Genomic DNA, 19761 nt, shown 5'->3' with positions numbered 1-19761 from the left:
TTGGTCGGGTTGGCCAAACCGTGTACACCCCTGTCTTGTAGAGTAATGGTGAGAAAAAAAATCAGATAGCCATGAAACGAGCTTTGCTTCGAAATCTCACATATATCACTCTAAATAACCATCTTAATAATTTCAAGAATCAACCTCATTTTCAATCTTTTCACTTCCACAAACCCAACCCAGATGCTAGTTTTTTCATATTTTCACCTATACTCGCAAAGTTTTGATCTTTCTCGTCTGAAAATGAGAATGTTAGCTCTGTTCCCGAGGCAAGTGGCTTAGATGAGTCCGAGAAGAAGCTTGCTCTTCTTGATGGTGTTGAAGATGTTAGTAATAAAGGTAACTATACAAAACTAGGGTAATATTTGTATGGTTATGTGTAATGATGATTTGGGTACATTTCCGTTGGGCATTTTGACAAACAGTTAAATTGGGGTTTGTATAAGTACTAATATGAGTTTAGTTTTATTGGGTTGATTGTAATGTTTTTGAAAAATTTATGGGATTTTTTTTGGGCATTGTGACAAACAGCTGCATTGTACTTTTTACTAGCTGTAATTTGGGATTAATATGTATGTTTTGAATTTGGGTCTTTCAGGCATTTTGTCAAACAGTTGTTGTAAGGGTTGTGTTCAGCTAGTCCTTTTCGTATCCTGGTTACGAGTGAAATTTGGTTTTGATATAGTAACCAGTATCTTCTTTTTATTATAATTTCTTCCCCACTGTAGCCTTAATAAGTATATATTAAGTCCGTACTTATTGGAAATCAGTATTGAAAAAGAGAGAAAGAAATCATTTATGTAGTTTGCCATATCTACGGCTGGATGTCATGTTTGTATGAAAGAATTAGTAATATATGGAAGAAATGTAATATTTGGTACTTGAAAGTTGAGTTAAGAGAATGTAGGCACATACAAGTTTCTGCTGCACCTAAGTAGGCCTAGGTGAGCATAGTACGATACTTGAATAGCGTCGAAACACTTAAAAAAGTAAAATCTTTTGATTTAAATCTTTTTATTAAGACCATGTGTGCATATTTAGATGTATGTGATATTGATCTGCTGTTATATATGAACTATGTATTGCAGAGCTGAAAGCAAAGATAGAAAAGTATTTCAAAGGTGATGAAGAGGTGCTTCCGGACATATTTGAGGCAGTTTTGAAGCGAAAGCTGGTTGGCAAGCATGAGGACACAGACGATGAGCTGCTGGATGAGTTCCAGATGCAGCCGTTACAGGATGTGAAGGACAAAGACTTTGAATCTGATTTTGAAGAGATGCATGAGACTGATGAAGAGATTGATGATTTATATGATGCGATGGATATTGTGAAGCGTAAAATGGCTAAAGATGAGTTATTTAACATGGATGATAAGAAATGGGATGAGTTGGTCAAGGAAGGTGTTGAGCATGGTTTACTCAAGGATACAAAGGAGTGTGAAGCGATTTTGGAGGATATGCTCAATTGGGTAAGCTCCTTCCAGGTATATTGATATCCTGCTCATGTTAATATCTCTTAATATATCCTGCTCATGTTAAAAATATCTTAATATATTGATATATATATATATATATATATGTGTGTGTGTGTGTATAATGATCTAATCCTTCCAAGTAAAAATGAGAAGGTTATTGGAGGAAAATAGGCAGCCAGAGCTCCTAGAATCACATAATAATTGACCTGAAGGCATACATTTGTTAAAGCAAAGTTTGAATATATATATATTTGTTTTTGTTGAAAGCATTTGGGCCAATAGATGTCTGCAGTTTCCTCAACCAGCTTTTGTTCCATCTTTAACATATTTAAATCTTGTAGTTGTGACTGTCTTATATTTATTAAAGTTATGTATCTTTTTAAAAATATTATCATCCTTTAGTCAGACAATACCATGGCATATAAGTTTGACATGGTAGGGATGGCAATTTAACTGAACTGATGGATATCCAAAATTGTTCTGACCTGATTGGATAGAACTAGCCCAAACCGTAATCTCAAAATATATGTAAATTAATATATCATAGTTAATTGTGAGATAGGGAAGGCAATTTTAACCGAATTGCAGGAAAAAATTGTTATGACTTGATTGGACAGAACTAACCCGAACTGAAATCCCAAATTATTTGTAAATTTTTGTAAATATTAATATAGAGTACGGACTAACAGTTTAATATAAGACATACTAGTGTATGATGAAGTTCTGATATTTTTAAATGAGGGACGGTCCCTAGCAACGGTTTGCTAGGGACCAGTTATATAACAAACTGCTTTGTAACTATGATATATTAACCATCCAACGGTTAAGATTAAAAGAATTAGCCCCAGGACTGCAGACAATATATGTTGTTCGGTGAAAAGATAAATTTGCCCTCGAACACGGACCGCGGACATTGTATGCAGTCCGGTCCTATTCCCTTATCTTCAACAGCCCCCTTTCCTCCCTCATTTGCGCTCAATTGAACCACACAAAAAATGTCCGCGGTCCGGTCCTGTTCCCTTACCGCAACAGCCCCCTTTCCTCCCTCATTTGTGCTCAATTGAACCACACAAAAACAATTGAACCACACAAAATACTATCCTCAAAAACTCCAAGTTTAGGCGATTTTTCGAAGAAATTCAAGCAATTCTCTCAATTTAAGGTATATTTTATCTCTTACATTTTTTTGTCATAACGGATAATTCATTTGCTCGTATGTTTCTTCATAAACGTAGAAATGAGAAAAAAAGAGGGTGTTGGTCATGTTTTACATCTCGATGATTTAAGTACGAGTGAAGAACCTAGAACCCCTCAATTTGTTCAAGATGATGAGTTTGTAGATAATATTGGGAAAAATGAACAGTTCATCAATTCAGATTAAGATTTTGTTGATATTGAGGAAGATGAAATCTTAGAAAGTGAAAATGAGTTTGAAAAGGGTGAGGGTGAGGGTGAGGGTGAGGGTGAGGGTGCTGAGGGTGCTGAGGGTGAGGGTGTAAATTTGTATGAAAATATTGATGGTAATGGAGTTCCATAAATGAATCAATTGTTCTAACTTTTAGATGAGGTCGAGAATTTTTTTAGGGCTAATGCTTTAAGAAATTGATTTGCCATTAAAATTCAAGCGACCCATATGCGTAATGAAGAAAAAGATATATATGGTCGTCTATATGTTTGGAGACTTTCGGGGAAAAGTGTCATCGCGGGAAGTAGTAAAGCTAAACGGCGTCGAGAGGTTCTTCCTAAAAGTGAGTGCAAGGTAAGAATGTATGTGAATTACCAAAAGAATAAAAGTCTTTGATATAACCAGACTTGAGTTGGTACACAATCACAGTCTTGTTTTTCCAGAAAGACGAATATGGTACAACGCGAAAGACATGTGAACACCGCTACCCGTAGTTTGATTAAAATTATAGTTTGGGGGTTTGTAATTGTCAAGTGATGAATGTCATTGGTAACATTCATTGGTAACCCTATGAATGTTACCAATGACATTCATCACTTGACAATTACAAACCCCCTAACCATAAACCATTGTGTACCAACTCAAGACTAGTTATCTCCCAAAGACTTTTATTCCTTTGGTAATTCACATGCATTCTCACCTTGCACTCACTTTTAGTAGGAAGAACCTCTCGACGCCGTTTAGGTTTACTACTTTCGGCGACGACACTTTTCCCCGAAAGTCTACAAACATATAGACGACATATATATTTTTCTTGATTACGCGTATGGGTCGCTTGAATTTTAGTGGAAAATCCATCTCTTAAAACATAAGCCCTAAAAAAATTCCCGCCTCATCCAAAGTTTGGAACAATTGATTCATACATGGAACTCCATTATCATCAACATTTTCATACAAATTTACAGCCTTTACATTATCATCTTCACCCTCAACTTTTTCATTTTCAAGCTCATTTTCACTTTCTAAGATTTCATCTTCCTCAACATCAACAAAATCTTCATCTAAATTAATAAACTCTTCATTTTTTCCAATATTATCTACAAACTCATCATCACAAATTGAGGGTATCTAGGTTCTTCACTCGTACTTAAATCATCAAGATGTAAAACATGACCAACACCTTTTTTTCCTCATTTTTACGTTTATGACGAAGCATACGAGCAAATAAATTATCCGCCATGACAAATAAAAATTGAAGAGAAGAAATATACCTTAAATTGAGAGAGTTGCTTGAATTTCTTCGAAAAATCGCCCAAACTTGGAGTATTTTGTGTGGTTAAATTGAGCACAAACGAGGGAGGAAAGGGGGCTGTTGCGGATAAGGGGACCGGACCGCAGACAATGTCTGCGGTCCGTGTTCGAGGGCAAATTTGTCTTTTCACCGGTCCGTAGACATTGTCCGCGGTCCCCGAGGCTAATTCTTTTAATCTGAACCGTTGGATGGTTGATCCAACAGTTACAAAGCAGTTTGTTACATAACTGGTCTCTAGCAACGGTTTGCTAGGGACCGTCCCCCTATTAATACATAGGTAGCTCTTGCCGTTATATCATACAGGTTTTTTGACCTGGGAAACCTCTTGGTGATCATAACCTTGTCAGTATTGGTTTCTCCCATTTTGTCAAATCTTTCATCTCTAACCTTCTTTCTCCACCTACTGTGCATGGTCTGTTGGTAGTACTAATGTATGTACTCCCTCCGTCCCATTGGATTGTTTACGTTACTTTTCGGCACGTTTTTCAATGCTCGTTTAAAGTATACTTCCATAATATATTTTTCTTAAAAAAAAATTCTGAAAAAAAGTTTCATGTTTAAACTTTTATTCAAAAAATTTTTTTAAGAAAAAACATTATGAAACTATACTTTATTGAAGTCTCGAAATACATGTAAACAATGTACGTAAACTATCCAGCGGAACGGAGGGAATAATATTTACTATTGTGGTTCTAAAGTATCTTAATAGTCCCGGTTCCTCTTTCTCTTTCACCTCTTTAAAAAAAGATACTTGAAGACAATTTTTAACGCGTCTTATTTTTGTTTCTTGTATATCAACGTGGCTAATGTTTTGTGGATTTAAATTTGGAAATACAGTGTGGTGTCTTTAGCTTGGTTGTCGCCTCAAGTATATAAGTTGCATCATATAATATTTTGTTTGTTTCAGATGAGATAAAGGAGAAGGTTGATAAGAAGTTTAATGAGATAGCAGCCATGATTGAAGCTGGTGAAATTGCGGAGGAAAAAGGTTATGAACTTTTTAAGGAGTATGAGGATAAGATGGTACTTGAGTGTGCTAAACTGATGGAAGCAGAGGGCCCCCCTCAGTTTGATGACGCCAAGCCAGACTCAAAAAAGGACATATATGATCCACCTGGGGAGGGAGCAATCCTCAGATGGCAATCAAGATGTGTCTTTGCTCCTGGTGGTGATGCGTGGCATCCAAAAAATCGGAAAGTGAAAATGGGTGTTACTGTGAAAGAGCTTGAACTTGACAAACATGAATTCCGCCGTCTCAGGGAATTGGTTGGAAAGCGATACCATCCAGGGAAAGATGAGTTAATGATCACTAGTGAGAGGTAATTTCGACCGAGTCAAAACTGTCATTTCTAAACTGCTTTTATTATAGACAAGAATGCTCAAGCATGTAAGCGTTTTGGCCAGGGCTGTTGTCATGTAGGAAGTAGGTGGAAAATTACCTTGACACAATTACTTTGCTATGAATTATCTGAAGTATGCATCCTATAAAAGAGTAGCCCATTAACCCTAATAGCAAACACAAATGGATCTGTAAATACACTGCGGATTCCTATAAGTTTAAATGCCTAAAACCAAAGTGATATACCAGGCCTCAAAACTGGAACTGGATCTAAACTAGAACCATCAAAGTGTGTTCAACTTAATTTTTTATTCAATCTTAAAGATACTTCCTACGTCCCCTTTTACTTGGAACTTTGAGTTATTGCATGTTTTTAAAAGTGTATAGGAACGATATTTTGACAAATTATTTATAGAATTTTTAAAAATAAATATATAAATAATAAACTTTTATTTAGAAAAAGAAAATTCAAAAAATAATTTATGGAGATATCTCTTTATTCACCTTAAAATACGTATAAAAGACAAAATGACAAGTCAAAAGAGGACGAAGGGATTCTACAAGATTGATGTCATATCCAGTCATGTAGACTCTAATAAGCAGTAAGAAATTTGCGTTCGATAATTATGCTTAATTTATATCTATTTAGGTTTGAGCATCGGGAAGAGAACAGGAAGGACTGCCTTAGGACTCTATATGCCCTTCTCGAGGAGTCTTACAAAGCTAATCAATTGGTACATGACACCCGGACTTCATATGTCAAGGAAAGGCTTCGAGCTAATCCTCAGTTTATGGAGAGGCTACGTGCCAAGACACTGCAAAATGGAGCTTCATTGCCCTCATAATCCTAGTCTAGTATACCTGCAGTTGCTTCTACTCAATATAATATAACGGGCTACTTAGATTTTAATGGGTAATCTGCTGTTTGACCTGATTCACGTCATTCTCAATGGAGCTAAAATGGGATAAATTTTGATTTTTTCACAATTTAAGTTGATTACTTAAACATTTAAACAGGCATTGTCTACTCAGCTGCTAATCAAAGCTTAGTTATGAATACATGTTTCCTGCTACTTAATGGCCTTTTTCCCTGCCGAGTTAGGATTTTCAGTACTAATGTTCGACGTGGTATTCTTCATTCTCGAACATTGGTTCCGATACTTACAGGGAAAGTAGGCAAAACCTCCAGGAATTTGACATCTGCGGCGACCATTAATCACAGAACTAGATATAATTCAAGAAATTTTCTTGAACATTTTGGAAGCAAGTCTCTTTGACCTTTTATCTGAAATATTCACGTACATTATCGAACCTGTCTTCAGAGCACCTGCAGATATACTAGTAATCCTCTCATCGTAATATCTGATAAAAATTCATGAATATCCGGAAAAAGTTTCATGTACTCCCTTCCCTTACTCCCTGATTATGTCGATGATCTCCAAATCATCATTCTTCTCTAGATTGAGTTATGTCCCTGCAAAGCTCCTTCTAGCATCATCCTAATCTAGACATTGTTGCGTATTAAGATCAATCTCCTTGACTCTTCTCAATCTCAACCTCTGTCTTATGATTTGTTCTTGTGATTCACGGAAGTTTTCGTTGATGAACTCATTGATCCGATAATTTCAGTAGATAAGTTAAAAATTGATTAAGAATAACATAGAGAAATGGACCAAAATATCATTTTTGGGTGTTAAATGGACAAAAATGTTACCTTTGAAAATAATGCCCCGAAATGTTACTTCATAACGGCACTTCGTTTAGTGTTTTGTATTTTTTTTTCAAAAATGAGAATGGTACTTCGTGTAGCGTTTTGACACTTTATTTTTTAAATTTTTTTTTATAATGTGCCAAATGTTAGTTAAATTAGCGTTTTGGCTTCAAACAGTACATCATATAGCGTTTTTGAACCAAAACGCTACTTTATCTAACGTTTTGTACATATAAAAAAAAAGTGCCAAAACGCTACACGGGTCTTTTGCATAAACGTCACACGATGTACCGTTTCAAGTGACGTTTAGGGCAATTAGTTTCAGAAATGACATTTTGGTCCATAAAATCTAAAATGATATTTAGGGCCACCACCCCTAAATAAATTATATTAGAACAAACATAAAATCTTATACTGAGATTAATTAGAAAATTATAAATTGGAAAATATAGCTGGGGAAGTGGGGGTAAAAAAAGTTGTTTGTAGAATTGAAGAACAGACCATGTGATAGACCATGTGATAAATATGTAGAAGAAAGCCAAGCGCTGAGTGCTGCTGCAGTGTATGCAGGTTTAGAGAAATTCTAGGCAGAGTAATAGCAGCAGCACTGCAGCACACCGACCAGTGAAGTGCAACAGAAATTTGGGGCATCTCTAAAGTTGGTCACTGTCTCACACGTTTTTACGTTAGGATTGTTCTTTGAAGAGAGCACCACCAATATATACATGTACGATGTACCCAACATTTACATGTTTATGTGCACCGACTTCTTACCTTTGCTTTCATACTTAAACACATGGGAGTTAATAGTACCAGTGTGAAACACCTCTGTCTTGACTCTCAGTGTTACCGAGGCAACCAGAATCAGACATTCATTTCATCAAATATTTAATCCATTCGCAAGGTGCTTCCCAACCGCGTTACCTCTAACGGTCCTGTTCAGTGGACATTCCGTTAGAAATCGCGTTTACCAACAAATTTTTTTTATTCGCCAACCGAATATGTGGTTGGCAATAATGAAATTTCTTGTAGTGCGTATCTTTACAAGTATTTAGTATTATCCTTAAGTATTGAGTTTTGACACAGGATTGCTACTATTAAGTAATTTAGTATCATCACTCTTTCGAAACCTTGGTTTTGTTAACATTGTCTCTTGAGTGAAATATGCAAACTCATCTAAGAATAGTACAAGTGATATTATGCAATTGTTACTAAAAAAATTTGTACTTAATACTACTTGATAGTGTTTTGAGAAAGGAGAGAGGATAAGTATAAGCATATTCCTTGAAATAGGCAATTGTACTACAAACACAAAAGAAGTAGTTTGAGTACAAGTATCCCAAATATGTTGAGGTATGTGGTGTAATAGTGTTGATAATAGTGAGGTATTGGCCTACACACAATGATGAAATTGTGGATATGATGGTAGATGTTTACTAGTTTTGGCAAAGGAATGGTATAGGATGAAACAAAGGTCATTTCAAATGCCAAAAGGGTAGCTTATCTTTTTGTTCATCTATATACCTCCCCTTGCTACAAAGACGAGACCACAATGACTTAGCATGGGCTACAAAATGGGCATTGCATGATCTCCTTCATCCCCTCCTATCTCCAATCTTATGTCCAAGCAAGCAGGATGATATCCTTCATCCTCTCTCATTTTCATAGATAATAGTAGTAATCTTACACTTTATATAGGGATTAGTAATTAATTAGTGTAATTATATGACTAGGCAACAACACTAATAGAAAAACAGCAAAAGCATCAACCCTTTATCATCGGTTATAAAGCCACGGATGTTAAAAGATTATTAAACATCGATCATTTTAAAGGCGATGTTATAGTGATTTTTGTGCATCGGTTGAAACGAGAACCGTTGTCTAATCTTCCAAATTGGTGATGGGGTCATGGATCTTCATTAGATGCTCACATGCAGTCTTTACTGACTGTTGCATTTATTCTATTTGCCTGGGAGACATGAATTTCAGATGAGAATCCAAACTTTCATGTATGTGGAGACCGGAGAGTGTTGATTATTGGGAAACTTACAGACTGCAGTCATGTGTCTTCTTCTTCATACTACGTTATTACAAGACCAGTGTGTGTAAGCTTAGTAATAGTATCACATTATGGGCCAAAATAAATGAAGTTACTACTGTATCCTATCCAATATCACATGCATTCGGGAGAAGAAATGAGCTGAATAATAGGGAGGAGGGGACTGTAACACGTGAAGAGGGAAGCTCTACCGAGAGGCCGATGGCCGTAGGGATCAGATTCGGAATTACGTGAGTGCATAAAGAGACATCAGGAACGGAGGGAGTACTTCACATATTTTATTCGTATACTAAATAAGATTCGGAATTAGAGAATTGCTTAGGAACGGAGGGAGTACTCACATAATCTATTCGTATACTAATTAAATAAGCCTTAAGGTTAATGACTTAACTTTCCTTCTTTACTGCAAAATTTATCGAATAAGGGTTCACTTCATTTCCCGCAAATAGGAGCCTTGGGCACAAATTGCACAATACAGGAATACCCATTCAAGGACACGGATGGAGTAATTATTTTAGTAACTATAACTAACCAATCAATGTTGATTGATTTTTAATATGAAATTAATTCAAGTGAACGGATGGGGTATTTTTTTTTTGACGTGAGATTAATATAAGTTATTTTAAGCACATTTTTTAACACTAAATTCATAGAACTTCATGCAATGATATAAACCAGGTATGAGGACAGGGATAACATAAATAATTATCCTGATTTCACATCAAATATAGTTAAAGCTAAACACTACACTAATACAGTTCCAACTATATACAAACAAAAGAACATGCAGTATCATAAAGTTGATAGTAATTAGTACTTTTTTAGAATTGAACATGTCAAAATCACTTCTTTTAGCTCTGCAGATTAATATCTTGAAATGAGCTTTTCAAAATAAAACTCTAGCAAATTTAACAACCATGTCCTGTTGCAAATACAATTGGTTATCTATCACAAACAATTAAACAATCTGCAATCTCACTGATTTCAATCTATTCAATCATCTGTTGCTTGAGTTATATCATCACCCTCAATAAATTATAGTTAGCATTTTCTGTATACGAGTTACAGACAGGGCCACAGGGGGGGGGGGGTGCCCAGAGAGCAGGAGAGGGACGTTTATTATACTTTAGATGGAAATGAATGATTTTAGAAGTAGAGTGGTTGTCGGGGTATCATGCTAAAATGGACAAATATGTCTCGCTCTCTACTAATAAATATAATATATACCCCTATACAATTCTACAACACAAACACTTCTCTGTTGGTACCAGTGTCTAATATAAATTGCCTTGTTCTCAGGGCATGTGATGTTGCCGTTTGTATGTTTCAAGAAATAATCAAACTACTTGGTACAGGATCCTTTTTTATTTACCAAATCGGACTTATATATGTTAATAATGCAGGCTGTCTCTTCCATGTTAAAAAAACATACTCCATTATATGTACTCTCGGTATTGATCATTAATTATACCCTGCTTACGAAGGAACTTATATACGATTTATCAAAAGTTAGTAACAACGTACTTTTTTCAATCGAAAGCTACTAACGGTGCATGTGTCTCGGGATTTTGACTATCGGAAAGCTGAGAGGGGAATGCAAGAACATGAAAAACTGGTATAATCATATTTCATACAGAAGTACTTGTAATTTATGCACAACCACAATGGGAAAGAATAAGGAAGAAAGCAGCTGAGCTTAATTGTACCTACACACCAAAGCTACAAGCTGCTTCTTCATAACTTCCCATGAAATTATTACAATTTAAAACTGATACTATCAGAGAACACTTCTGTGACAAAGAAGGTTCATACTTAAAACAGCTCGTAGATTTCCGGGGACAAATATGTGATCAATCCCTCTGGTAAGTCTCGGCTGCAAGCAATCGCGATCAAGCTAATAAACTAACTGTAACAAGCCAAATTGAAGATTAGGCTTGATTTTCTAAATCCTTTTCACTAATGAAAGTGCCATGGAAACCATATGGCACCCTCGACGGAAGCTTAACCGTAGCCTCCAACTCTAAAGTCATGGCATTAACGATTTGAAGCTCCGATTTCCACGCCTTTTCATCATGGACAAAAGCTAATATGTACCCATCATCTTCGTTCTTTGAGTTGGGGTTTCTAGGAAGAAAAAGAGGCTCACCTCCATACTTGTTATCCCCATAAAAGAACTTTCTGATTTTACCATTGAAAAGGTCTACTTTGGCAAAACCAGACACTTTAGGCCACGGCTCAGCAATAGCCAAGTATGCAAACTGTGTCTTTCTTCCCAACTTGTTTCTATTCACCATCCCTGCCTCTAAATTCACTTGATCTTCGGGTGAAATGATTGGCCTACGAGTCGATTTCCCTGTCTTCGTATTGAGCCTAATTTCGGACAAAACACTTTCTAGCCCTTCATCACATTCATTAAAAATCGAATCAGCTGGAGTCATACAAGACCCAATCACCACAATCTCATCACTCTCTTTATCCTCCCAAGCATTCCACAAATGAAAACAAAAACAATCCGGAACCTCAACCCAATTAATCCCCGACCCATCTTTCGCGTACTTGTCCAGAACACCAAAGCGTGACACTTTCTCCTTGTCATACACAACAGGCGATCCACCTTGCATCATTTCTGAAATCTTGAAAACAACTTGCTGATCAGGAATCACCACAAAATTCTCCGTGATTGCGAAATCATGCATCATAGTCGGATCAGCTAACTCAATATCAACATCCAAGGACTTAACTCCATCAGGAGAAACCCGAAAATACTTAAGATAAGGCTTCTGAATGACATTATAAGTTAATGCAATAAGCTCATTAGTCTCGGGATCAATCTTCGGGTGAGCAATCATAGTAGAATCCAACTGACCATCAAAACTATATCGCTCAACAGTTTTAAGATCACCTGAAGAAGTGATTTGAACATGATAAGGCAAGTCATCTTCAGACATAGCTAAAAGCCTGTTGTTAAAATAAACCAGGCCAGCATTAGCTACTCCAGTGCCCTGAGAATGATCAACCAGTCCAAAGAGACCACGAGCATAAAACAGAGCTAGTCGCGCTATCCCTGAATGACCATGGAGCTCACCAATGGCTTTCGGGAAAACAGTTCGACCCAAATTACGCTCCTGGATTAGTCTTTCAGTTTCAGTATACCTGCAAGCATAGCTAGCTGCACCATTTTTGAATTTGACAGCATGAACCATGCCATCTCCATCAAAAAAATGGTGCCCTCCTGTGGGTTCGAAATGGGGATTAGCCCCGTTTCGAACGTACACACCGGAAATGCATTCGGGTATTTTTCCGGTGACAGGGAGGTTGTGATGGACTGGTTGTTCTTTTACAGGAGCAAAGTTTCCGGAGATTTGTACTTGAGGATCAGCTGTTTTTGGTAAAGGGTGGTTACGTTCTTGAGAAATGATTATGTTTTCGACAGCGTCTAAGGCCATGGAAGCTGCTTTTTGTAGGAAATTCCATTCTTGATGTTTTGGTTGCACAATGGTGGTGGGAATTGAAGGTGTTTGATATGTTTGGTGGGATTGTTTAGGGAAATGAAGTATAGAAGGGGATTGTATAGTAGAATTTAGTTTTGTTTTAGTGTGAATATTTGGTTTAGGCCATGTACTAGTAGCAGTGGCAGAAGCAGCCATGATGAGTGTTAAGTATCTATTTTGACAAGTTGAGTTTGGTAGTATAGTTGTGGTAAGAAATGAGGGAGGGAGAGAGAGAATGAGAGAGATATGGAGGGAGAGAGATGGGGATGATTTAATGCAGTTGGAGTGATGATTTATAGGGGGGAGAGTGTGTTAGTGTATATATAGTGGGGGAGATGTACACCTCAGACATGTAGAAGAATACCACGTGTTAGATTCATGGAAGGAGAAGCCCCAATAAACGAGATGAAGGGGTCTCTATATAGATGCTTCAAACTTTGACACGATTACTCTCTTCACTCTCCTTCTCAATCAACCAATAGCATACTCCATTTGACCTAGTAGTCGCATACTTGCTATGTATTTACAATGTGATCGAATTAAAACCAAACAAAACATATAACATAGTAAGCAGCGAGCTAAATTTCAGGCAGATCAGAGCATCTCCTCCAGGCTTGTTAGGTATAATATCTAGTATTATTACTATGTTATATCTGATATGAAAATAATGGAAACCTCCAACTGACCATAATTATAATTTTAGATAACAGACGCATGCCATATTTGTTGATTATTCTACCATCCACGTCATTTCTAATCTATATTAGTCTAAATTTTATTTTTTATATTTTTTATAACATATTTAAAGTTTAAATATCTAATATTATAATATAAAAATGATGTAGGGTGTCTCGTAATTATTATATACATAGATGTACATGTTATGTAATACAAAACCCTTTGATGTTATATCTTCAAAATTTGGCCTATCAACACATATGGCTGGAGTAGGATTAATTATAGCAGTGAAACGACTGGCAACAAACTACTTGAATCAACTAAAGTCATTCAGGCATCATCTATTTTCATAATATATATTTACAAGTAGGTTTTATGTGAACCTTAATAAGATTAATTTCATAATTTTGACCAACCTCAAAATATAAAAAACATATATATATATATATTATTTTAGTTTTTTACCGAGAAATTTTAATATGAGGTATTAAGACGTTTGAAAATATACTTGATATAAAATTTAAGATTTTATGTACATCTGCTTGTAGATATTAGATATATGTGCAAGATATCCAAAAGTTATTCTCAAATTTAACAAAAAATTGGAATTGTTTACAAGAGATATGCCAATAAAATGTTAAATCATTATTCATATGCAATTTTTTTTTTACTTTTCTGAAAATAATTTTTTTTGTTACATTTAATATTGTATCGGATTATATTTGAGTTTGCATCTTATTGCAAAATTGTATTTTTGAGAAATTACATATTTTTCAAATAAATTTCTTAAAATTTTGGAATTTAATGTCTTCTATCACCATTCCTATTAATGAATGTAATTATCTAAATTTTAAATTATATATTTTTCGTATATGTCTGTTCATTTTTCACATAACAGACTAATCAACCCTCCTAAAAAGATAAAAATCTTTTATATTAACTTCGTTTTGAAATGGATTGAGGAGTTCTTAAAACTATTTAAGATCAAGATGACAATATACAAAGGCAAAGTTATAGAAAAGGAAGATTAATTAAACAAGTAATTAGGGAGATAGATAAGTAGGTACTTTAGCAGGGAATGGTGGTTATGTTAGGTAGTAGTTTGAAGATCAGTTATGATATTGGATTGTTACAAGAGCATAATAACTACTAGTACTACTAGTATTCAAAGTTAGAGGTAACCAAAGATTGGACGGTGGAGTGGGGATAATTAATAATAATAAACGAGCTCGAAATTAAATGCCTAAATAGCGCGTTAATCGCGTCGTGGCCACTCAAATCACCCTTTGATTGATGTCACGTCATATAATTATCCCAACGCGCATATTTGTCTCTTCCTAGTTTCGGTAGTGGTCATGTTTCATATGTCTCTGACACTCTTCATTCCTCGCTAGACATTCCATGAACTTTTAGCCTATAAGTATATTTTATTTTTTGTTTTCACCAAGGATATGTCCGAGAGTATTATATGTACAAGATATTGATTGGATACGAAATTTAAAAAATATGTACTCCCTCCGTCCCTAAAAATATTTCCTCTTTGTGTTGGACACGTTTGCCAATGTACACTTTTGATCGTTAATATCTTTAAATTCGTATTAGTATTAAATATAAAAATTTCACTGTATTAAAGTATTGATAAATACGAATCCAACGAGATCACTCATGACTATATTTGATATTATAGATTATACGTAAATTAGTAGTCAATCGCTTATCGTGAATAGTATCGAAAGTCAATATAGGAACATCATTTTGGGACGGAGGGAGTATAAAATAGTGAAAAAGAGAAAGAAATATGTGTGAAGTAATGGGACATTTTTAATGTATAAAAGGGAGATAGTGGGGTAAAAGTAGTGTGAAAAGGGAGGAAAAATGAGAAAGTAATGGGACTCTTTGACTATTTTTGGTAAGTTTTGAAATATAAAGAAATGAATGGGACATCCCAAAAAGCAAAGTGTAAATAAATGAAAAGGACGGAGGGAGTACTAAATTTTATATGAATGTATTATTCTTTCCATTCCACTTACTTTGACTACATTAACAACAATGACTTAGACTTCTTTTAATTTAGTATTTAGGAACGTAAATATGTAAGAGTAATTTATAAATTGTGATACTGTTATGATTTTAATGATCACATTATTAACTAGCTTACAATTTATTTTATTAATATTTTAGTAAGTTTTGTGTAATTTATATAACTGTTACTAATCTTGTTCTACAATGATCATAATTTGTTTTATCATCAAGCTAACAAGGCTTATCAGCAAGTTTGCAATAACAGTTGACAGGTTTTCAGGATAAACCAGATTTGCGGTTTACGGGGTGACTTAATATGAATAAGTTTTGTAAGGACTCTATAATATAGTTAACGTGTTTATCTATATTAGAGCTCCTCAAATATTCAAATATTTTATCCAAAACCATTTTTCTATTTTCTAGTTAGTTGTTTCTAATCGTTTTCTTATCCGAAATAACTTACTTCAAGGTTGGTATTATTTAAACTAAAGATAGATGCTTTTAAACTTTTTTTATATCTATCTTATCTTTAGTTTAAATGTGTTACTAGATTACTTTAACGTTTGAATTTATAAACAAACTTTCCGTGAGACTTGGTCAAGATCAGTAGTTGTGGATTTTATCGAATGTTAACTTAATCTATAATTGCACTTGGGTATACTTTCTTTTAAGGTTGATCCACGAAAGTATACACGATACCATTTGAGAAAATACAACTTGCATTTATTGAATATTCTTTGTTTTGAGCTCTAGTTTGATAACATATGTCTATATTCATAGAGTTCATAGTTTCAGTTGTAATTTCCATTAAAACGTGTATTGTTTAAGGTGTAAACATTTTGTTGCTGAGTGGTTGAGCTTGGATAACAAGGGTTCAGGGAGTTAGATTGCTAGAGAAGGTTATACATGTTTGGTATAGGGCTTAGAGAGCAATTCACTCAAGGGAACAGTTTTATCAGCAAGCTGCTATCAGGAACAAGGGATAAAGTGAGATATATTACTGAATCTTGTAATCACATTATTTCAGTGATTAACAATATATTCTCTTACCAATTTGGTAAAAGACCAAGACGTAGACCATTAGTGATTGGGGTCGAAACTGGCTAAAACTCTCTGTATTATTTACTTGTTATTTATTTTCTGCATTGCATATCGAGTGTCAGCGTGCTGACAGTGTGTATTTGAACTTAACAGTAAGCTGTCTAACAGTTTGATAAATATTTGGTAACTTACTAAAATCTCTATTAGTTAGCCATAACACATTTTCACCCCCTCTAGGTGTAGAATTTCACTTGGTATCAGAGTTTTGGTATACTAACATTTCTGTAACAAGAAAAGTATCGATCAAATGGCTGACTTATTTCTTAGAAAAGCTGATTTGAGAACTCTTATTCTCACATGAGCTGACAATTATAACTGGTGGAAAGTTCAAATGGAAATTCACTTATCCAGAGATCCAATTGTTTTAAGGGTTGTTCAGAAAGGATCATATGAGTTCAAAGATGACAAAGGGAGAGTCAAAGATGTTGATGCACTTAATCATTACGAGATGTTAAAGATTGGCTACAATGAAAAGCTAGGAGCATGCTTATTATGAGTCTAAATCAAGTTGAATATGATAAAGTATATTCTCTCAAGACTGCAAAGGAGATCTGGAATGCTCTTGAAACATATCATGAAGGATCTAAAGCTTCGAGAAAAGTGAAGTTTAGTGCTCTAATGAATGATTTCGGGAATTTCAAGCTTGAAGATGGTGAAACTATCAAGGATGCTCGAGCAAGATTTCAGAACACAATCAATGGTCTACAAAGATTGGGAAAGAATATTCTTCAAGAGGAAATTAACATGAAAGTACTTATCTCGTTTCCTTTTATTTATAAAACCAAAACTATAGCTTTGGAATCTGCTGTAAATACTGAATACAATGGATCATCTTACTATCTATTGAGCTGGAATAATTTGAGACTAGAATTGAAGCTAGAAAATCTGAACGTGTCAAGCTACCAACTGAGAAAATGAAGAATTTAGCTCTGCATTCCACTGTTAGCAAGCTAGAGTCAGATGATGATTCAGATTCAGATGAAGAAATGGCTCTCATGACAAGGAAAATCAAGAAATTGATTCAAAAGAAGAATAGAATGAAGAGCGACAGAGGAAAAGTTTTTGGTACGAAGAAGGATTCAAAAGTAGATACATGTTATGAATACAGTAAGAAAGGGTACTTCAAGAGAGATTGCTACAAGTTGAAGAACAAGTTAAAGTATCCCAAGCAGCAAGATGACTTCAAAGATAAAAGGAAATATAAGGCACTTTTGACTTGGAGTGATGAAGGACCCTGCTTAGACAAAGAGTTTGGTGAACTTCTATAATGCCTGAGAATCTCAGTGAACCATAACTACTACACCTACAAGAAAGATGTTAAATGTTAGGTCACACACACACTGTAGAGGGGGTGAATACAGTGTATAGTACACTCAAATCGAACTTTAAGAACTTAAGTAACAGAAAACAAACTTTATTGAAACAATAAACTCTGTTACAGTATGGAATTGTTACCTCTCAGTGATGAACAAATATCACGAGAGCTGCTAGGGTTACAATGAATAATCTTCTCTAATAATGATAACACTTATAGTGTAAACCCTATATCTGTGTTTATATACTACACAGTTACAAGATAATCGCTAATTGATATGGAATATAATTTTGCTTCCTAAAATATATCAATCAGATATCTTTTCTTCCAAGTATTCCATTCTTTACAGAATTCCTTCTTCATGCATATCTCTTCTTATGTTTATCTTGATCTTCTTTCCTTTAATCAGCTACTGTCCTTATCTGATTGTCCTTCAGCACTTAAGTTCTGATATCTATCTTCTGACGATTATCTCCTGATAACATATGTACTGATATCCTTAAGTCCTGACTTCCAGTATAAGTACTGATCAACAGTTAAGTACTGATTTATCCTGTTCAAGTAAGATCTGAAAGCTAAACATAAAACATATTAGCCATGACATTATCAAATATATCTAACAATCTCCCCCAACTTGTAAATTAACATAATATACAAGTTTAACAGATATTTGATGATGTCAAAAACATTAAGTACAAATGCATGAGAATTAGACTAGATAACTACAATTTACAGTCCTTAAAGCTTTTACCAATTTCAACTTCTGATAACAACTTCAGTCTGTATAAATATCAGAATTTAAGCAGTTGTAGATCTTCGACTTGGCTTCATCATTTTCTGATCTCTCTGATGTCAGAAGTTGTTCTGAGATAGTTCTTCAACAAACATTTCTCAGCATATCTGAGTTCATCAATCATTCTCCTTTTGACATCTTTAAGCTCTGCAGTATCTTCACCAGTTTGAAAGATTGCAGCTCTGAGATCATTGATCTTTGCTTTTCTCAACTCCTGATCTAGTCTTATGACATAAGCTTTGTCAGACTCTAGATTGAATTCAAGTCCCTTAATACCAAGATATGTTCTGATTTGTGCAGTATTAGGCTTCATATCAACAATATCACCATTGTGATCTCTGTACTTTGGAACATATATGCTGTCAGACTTAACAGAATAAAGCCTTTTCTGTCTCTGAATCTGTTCTTTTAAGTAGTTTGCAGCAGTCTCTGTTATTTTGTCATCCACTTGAAGTAAGAAAAGTACATGCTCCAATTCTTCAAAATACTTCAATGGAATGGCATTTTGTCTTATATGATAAATCCTACCATCTGTCATGAAATACAACATGATGTATTCTTTCAAGTAGGTATGGTAAACCATCTGTACAGATTCCAGTTGATTCAATCTCTCAGGAGTTGCTCCAATACCTGGTTCACTCAAGGAAGTTGGATCATTGGTAGTGTTGTGTACTCTTCTTTCATCAGTACTTCCCAATCCAGTTTTATCTCTAGCTTCCTTTCCAGTAACTACTCTTGCTTCAAAACCACTTGCAGTAGTCTTCAAAGATTGAGTCTGTTTTGCTTTAGTGAATCCTGGTAGGAGTGTCTTTGATCTATTTTCTGATATCAAGTTAACTTGAGCTCTGTCAGAGGTTACTTGCTTCTTCTGAATATCAGAACTTACAATTTCTTGACTCTGAACAACTTGAGCCATGTCAGAGGTTGTTTTAAGAACTTTTCTTGAAGTCAGAGCAAGATTATCTTTTTCATCAGTAATTTTTTCTTCCTCAGGAGGTACATAAACCTTGATAGGTTCACCAACCTTTTCTTTACCCTTGGATCTTGGATCTATCTGTGGT

The 19761-nt window shown here is 34.9% G+C and overlaps 1 protein-coding gene and 1 pseudogene across 1 annotated transcript; one reads left to right on the top strand and one right to left on the bottom strand.

The window, feature by feature from the left end:
- Nucleotides 1–230: 230 nt before the first annotated feature.
- On the top strand, nt 231–6716 carry LOC141715053 (uncharacterized; annotated as a pseudogene).
- Nucleotides 6717–10905: 4189 nt separating this feature from the next.
- Nucleotides 10906–13098, bottom strand: LOC141713387 (9-cis-epoxycarotenoid dioxygenase NCED1, chloroplastic-like). Its single transcript, XM_074516779.1, has one exon. It carries the CDS (start codon nt 12945–12947, stop codon nt 11229–11231), a length of 1719 nt encoding a protein of 572 aa, XP_074372880.1. The 5' UTR covers nt 12948–13098; the 3' UTR covers nt 10906–11228.
- Nucleotides 13099–19761: the final 6663 nt, after the last annotated feature.

Source organism: Apium graveolens, chromosome 3, assembly GCF_009905375.1.
Source record: "Apium graveolens cultivar Ventura chromosome 3, ASM990537v1, whole genome shotgun sequence".
In the NCBI taxonomy this organism is placed as follows: domain Eukaryota; kingdom Viridiplantae; phylum Streptophyta; class Magnoliopsida; order Apiales; family Apiaceae; genus Apium; species Apium graveolens.
This window is presented reverse-complemented; position numbering and strand designations above follow the sequence as displayed.